At 36.4% G+C, this 6,398-nt stretch overlaps 1 protein-coding gene across 1 annotated transcript in view; it reads right to left on the reverse strand.

The window, feature by feature from the left end:
- Positions 1–3,710, reverse strand: part of LOC107719949 (uncharacterized) — a 29,169-nt gene extending 25,459 nt beyond the window's left edge. The window contains exon 1 of the mRNA XM_016527504.1: positions 3,567–3,710. Within this exon, the coding sequence (XP_016382990.1) occupies positions 3,567–3,625 (59 nt within the window). The 5' untranslated portion in view covers positions 3,626–3,710. The remainder of the gene's footprint in view (positions 1–3,566) is intronic.
- Between the last annotated feature and the right edge of the window lie 2,688 nt (positions 3,711–6,398).

The following is a 6,398-nucleotide window of genomic DNA, read 5'->3' on the forward strand; positions in this document are numbered from 1 at the left end:
GATTGTGTTCGTCTGAAAGAGGAATGTCAGATACGCCTAGGATGCCCTGAGGGTGAGTAAATCATGGGCTAATTTTCATTTTTGGGTGAACTATCCCTTTAAAAATCTGCACCTATGGTAGCACAGAGTCAAAATTTGTGCAAATGCTTGATGAGGGAGCTTAAGGTGTCACATGTAACTGTACAAAACAGAGCCACACATTTTAAGGGAGTTTCAAACTGCATGCAAGGTTGCACAGATGATCCAAGCCCTTTATGCTTTCTATACATATGAGTTTTTAATACATTTGCTGTGCGATACATACGAGAGCATTCAGGCACACCACAATGGTACTTATAATTGGGAGCGTTGCTATGCAGTTTTGAGTGCTGAACAAACTCAATAACAGTCTCAGACACATGCTCACACGAACTGAATTTACAGTTGAAAATCGTTTTCTATTCTGTTGAGAAAAACAAAATATGGAGCTAACAGGGATTTAAAACCAACAATCCTGTGATTTTGGATAATTATAGCTAGAAGACTGCCCTAATAACACCAAGTTAACATATTAGGATCACACGCAAAAAAAAATTACTAAACACTACTGAACCACTTTGAGATGATTTTACTCGATCTTTTCCCTAATCCACGACAGTATAATTTATCTGGTTGATAATATAAAATACATTTCCTAGGTGAAGGCCACAGCTTACCTTACAACTTTATTCCCCAGTGGTCACCGCAGAAAAAATGCTGAGGAGAGAATAGCAGGGAAAGAGAGAACGCTGTTAGCTCTAAGAAAAGCTCATGTTAAAGTTAACAGATAATTACCTTTTTTTTCAAATAAGGCTTCATGTCTCAGTTAGATATCAACTTAATACGGTACAATTAATACTACAACCAACCAATGTCTGTTCATTTCTTGTTTAAAAAATTGGCGCGCTCAAACCTATGCAAGAATGTTAACCAAAACCTACAACTACTGTAACGCTATTTGGTTAATACTTTTAAATTACATGCACTATCAGATATATATATATATATGAAAAACAGTCATTAAATTGACAGAATTTGACATTTTAACACTTACTGCTGAATCCGTCGATGAGATCTCGGCGGAGACGAGAGAGCTCGGATGAAAAATCGCGCGCAAATTCACAGTAGTTTCCTGTAACTGCCCCGCCTGCAGTATTTACTTTTACTTTACTTTGTTAAAGCCTGTGAAGTGATAATAATGTAATTTACTGTGAAATATTACTGTAACATCTTGTGAAATCCTGGAAATAATTTACAGTGTAGTATGGTTCAAAAACACTTTACTATAAATTTTATAAAATAAACTAAATGTTTAATGGTTTTACTGGTTATAATGGGACTTATGGTTGTAATGGAAAATGTTACGTCGCAATATTGGAAATATTTCTGTTTTAAACCATGAATGCTGATATTAAGCAGCTTGCAAACTTTGCGCAAGAGTTATGCTGGTGAACGTCTTAACCTCGGCCAATATTATACAAAGTGAAAGTAAAAAAGTAAAAACTGACGGCGCATATTCTCTCAGAGACGACAAGAGACGAATCTACTTCAACATATGCTGATAACTGCATAAAACTGTCTTGAATTATTCCCTTAATATTTCTCTTTAGATACTGTGTGTGTCTGTGTAGGCTACAGCAGTAAACCGAATACAAGTTATATCTCCTTGTTTCAGATGATGAGAGAGATTGGCCAGCCTTGTGGACTGAAAGTCAGGCTAGGGATTAAAAAACAGGCACTCTTAAATGTGCATTGAAAATTGCCATCTGATAAATCCTGGACCATATTCATATACTATCTAAGGATAAATGTAGCTCTTAACTGGTTCAACAGTAGAAAATCAGTCCAGTCCCCAGCTGTAAATGTCATTGGCTGTTAAAGTATTGTGTTGCTTATAATAAATTAATAAATAATAATAATAATACAATAATAATACGTTTCATTTATATAGCGCCTTTCAAACACCCAAGGACACTTTACATAATGTAAATAACAGATATCTGTTACTGAATCCACCAGATCCTCCAGTTCTGATATTAAGCTCCTTCTCAAACCCACCAGCAACATTTTACTTCAATAATAGATTCAAACAGAAATTATTCATGCAAGCCTAAGCATCATGTCACGAATCCGGTCTTTGAACTTCCGTTTGTTCACCACAAGAGGTCATTATCTATGGAATAAAATCGCTGTCAAAAATAATCGTACGTAATTCAAAGCATTTGTGTGTCATTTTAATTTTTATTTATATAGCGCCTTTCAAACACCCAAGGACACTTTACATAAGGTAAATAACAGATAGTATACAACATATAAACAGCCAAACAGCAGACAGAGGTGAAATAATATGCAATATACAAGATAAGGTACAAAAGCATAGAACAGAAAATTAAGGCAAGCAGTTAATTAAGAAACATTGTAAATAGGTGAGTTTTGAGAGCAGTTTTAAAGGTCTGGGAGTGAAGAGATAACAGATATTGTGGTAGTTTATTCCAGAGCTTGACAGCGGAAATGCAGATAGCCAGAATTTGGGTACTGCAAGCACATTTTCAGAGCTCGATCTCAACGTATGTGCAGGGACATAGGAGAGAATTAATTCAGAAAGGTAAGAAGGTGTTAAACCATGACGGGCCTTGAAAACTAAAACAAGAATCTTAAACTGAATACGATAGCGGACATACGATGTGGGCAGATGTTTTTGGTAAATGTAAGAACACGAGCAGCTGAATTTTGGATAAGCTGCAAGCGATTAAGGCCTTTGTTGGGTAGGCCAAAAAACAAGGAGTTACAGTAATCCAGACACCCGTCCCAGAGCGACACCCCATAAGCACCACCACACTCACTAATGCATACAGTTTGCGTCTGAGAGCATTCTGAAAGACTGCTTGTGTGACATCAACATGTCAATTTTTAAATAAAAAAAAACATCTTTAAATTTCAAAGATGCTGAAACTGTTGTTCATGCGTTTATTGAGCTGGGTGGAAAAAATCACAGTATACTCACTACAAAAAACTAGACTAGGCCTACACCACTGCCCAAAACACACTACGTAAAACCCATTTTTTAATGGTTAAAAGTTGATGGTTTGTAATGTTTGTAATGGTATTTGTAGTGGAAACCAATAGAATTTTCTGTGATGGTTCTATTGGTCACTAATGCATACAGTTTGCGTCTGAGAGCATTCTGAAAGACTGCTTGTGTGACATCAACATGTAAATTTTTAAATTTAAAAAAACATCTTTAAATTTCAAAGATGCTGAAACTGTTGTTCATGCGTTTATTGAGCTGGGTGGAAAAAATCACAGTATACTCACTACAAAAAACTAGACTAGGCCTACACCACTGCCCAAAACACACTACGTAAAACCCATTTTTTAATGGTTAAAAGTTGATGGTTTGTAATGTTTGTAATGGTATTTGTAGTGGAAACCAATAGAATTTTCTGTGATGGTTCTATTGGGTTTTTTTTTTCAGCAGGGAGGATCCCGCTAGCAAGTCGCTTTGACGTTTGTTTTCGAAAATGATTGTGATATAAAGTTATACATACCTAATTTCCATCATGCGCTCCAGAAACTGTATAAACGACTTGTGCAGCGTTGTCACCATACCTTATTAATTCCGATTCATTTATTTATAGTGATGCTACGTTTAACGCCAGGTTCTCCGACAAGGTGCTCCGAGAGACCAGCATCGCTTATGTGTTTACTGCTGTGTCAGCGCGCGGTTAAGTTTCACATTCGATATCTCTTAATCCTGGCTTGATCAAACAGTAAATTGATTAAATAATGGTAGGCTAAATACAAGCACTACACACATTAATATAAGAACACATATTTAGAGAACTTTAAATACTATGTAATTATTTATAATTATTATTACAAATTGATAGGCTATTAGTGGCAAATTATTTAGTTGTATAATTATTATTATTAGGCTGTTTGATTACATTTAATATATTCATGAAAACGATTGCAGCGTTGGTTTGTAAATGTGTCATTCATTATACATGTTTGGATTGAGTTTTCAGTGGATTTACACCCTTTTGATCAGCAGATGCCGGCAGCATGTGGAGTTTTGAGCGATTAGAAACAGGGAATCATTTTGCGAAGCAATTGATTCAGTTGATTCAGATTAACGAAAAGCTTAATTTCGCTCCTTTACCCAAACTTCTTCATCTCGGGTGTTCATCATCACATCATATATATCATGTTTTGTCACAAAAAATGAAGTAAAACGGAGTTAACTACTCGAAAACTCGAAATAATTGACTGTAGATGTGCAGTTTAGTCAGCAATTAAGTCTGAAACGTAATTGTTTTTTTATTATTATTTCACAGAGAACGTGTGCGGAAAAAATCATTAAAAATTCACTAGATCTATTTCTATTTTTGTTATTGTCGGTATGCATGTAATGTATGTAGCGTGTGTATGTTATATATGGTTATGATTATGTCTTTAACTTCCTCTTGGATGTGGTTAAAATCACCCTGTTAATTGGAAAGCTGTGAGGTAAAGTTTAATCTCTGAAGTCCTGTGAAACAAACAAGACTGAATCATGCTGAAGTGTTTTAATATCATGAAGATGATGTTCCTTCTTTTCAGTAGCCTAAGTTTACTGTCCATTGTACATTTCTTATGACAGTTATCATGAGGATTTATGATGTGTTAGCACAAATGTTTTAAATCTGTATTATCTGATTTTGTTTTCCTGACAGATCTGCTCAGATAGTGTCAAATTGCTGAGACTTTAACAGATTAAAAAAAAAAAAAAAAGTGACATAAACTGTGATCTTGATGTAAAAGAGGTGACATATCTGTTACTGAATCCACCAGATCCTCCAGTTCTGATATTAAGCTCCTTCTCAAACCCACCAGCAACATTTTACTTCAATAATAGATTCAAACAGAAAATATGGCTGCAAATCTATATAGACTTTTTCAGTACATCGAAGAAATTTACATTATATTGGTTCTGTAACATCTCCTAAGCTCCACAACATCCCAGCATAAACACTCCCGATAAAATATTTGTTATTTAGGCTAAGCATCAACATTCACAAACCACTGTTATTTTTAACAGAAAAGCAAGCATGGGCTGCTGCGTGCATGGTTTGGCATGGCAGAATGCGAGCAGCGCTTCCTTTATTATCACTAAAAGCTGACATCTCAGTTAATCTCTATCTCATAAAGCTCTGTTATAACACAATGAACATATGCACAATGAATCTTTCACAATGTCTACACTTCTTGTGTTAAAATGAGACGATTCGCGAGCACGCAATTTCAGCACTGCGGTGAGTAGATTCTAACTGAATCACCTCTGGTTGGCCATTGCGTTCCAGAAATCAACAGCTATGTCTGTGATTGGCTACATTGCGCAATCCTTTAAACACGTGTTATAAATAGAAACTCTGCCTAGCTTGCACATGTCAATCATTTTAATGTTAATAGCTATTAGTTTTTGTTTTTGTGCAACATATAAATAACAATTTTTATGTTTTAGACACTTTATGTTTAGAAAATTTCTATTTTGCGGGAGTCCCGCGAATCATTTTATTCTCCCGCATCCCACGCACACACGAGTCTCTTCCCGCCTGCATCCGCACTCGCCCATCAAGAGTTGTCCTGCACCGCACTCTGTTGCGTTGGGTCCCGCGGATCCCGCGGTACTCCCGCGGGAGTGCAGGTCTCTACCTTTAAATATTATTTTATTATGTATTTGTATTATTTATACGAATAAATCTAAATTAACATTTCAAATCATATTTTTTTTGCTGAGATTTGTGTAATCTGATTGTGTATTCTACGCAATGCTGCAGGTTTACGTTGTGATTTATGTAATGACATCATCACGCAATGACATCACAACATCATTTAGCAACAAATCGACCTGCCTTTAGCAACTTTCCCTGAAAAAAATTAGTTGGCAACACTGGCAGCCTCCTCCTTTAAAACCACTGTTGCATCAGTTTGGGGGGAAGGTCATTCTCCTCTTTGACCAGCATTCATCCCAGTCCACCACCTGTTCTTCATCAGTGGCCTAAAAAGAGAAAAAGGAAATTACTAAGGAACACTAAGCAAATTCCTAAAACATTTAGTATAAATAAATAATTTTCAGACAGAAGTACATCCTGTAACGGGGCGAACGAGACGTGAGACGTGCGGATCCATATGCAAGGCTTTATTTCCAAGACGTGGTCATACAACAGGCGTGGGTCAAACAATGGCAAACAGGTATTACGTGGGCAAAACACAAGAGTAGTCCAGTAAACGGGCATGGTCGATCTCCGGCGAACAATGTCCAAACAGGGTGATCCAAAGGGGTAGTCCGAAACACAAGCGATAGTCCAGGCGAGAGGTAAACAGTATCCGAACAGGGC

Source organism: Sinocyclocheilus rhinocerous, unplaced genomic scaffold (assembly GCF_001515625.1).
Source record: "Sinocyclocheilus rhinocerous isolate Xijiao unplaced genomic scaffold, SAMN03320098_v1.1 scaffold2466, whole genome shotgun sequence".
Classification (NCBI taxonomy): Eukaryota; Metazoa; Chordata; class Actinopteri; order Cypriniformes; family Cyprinidae; genus Sinocyclocheilus; species Sinocyclocheilus rhinocerous.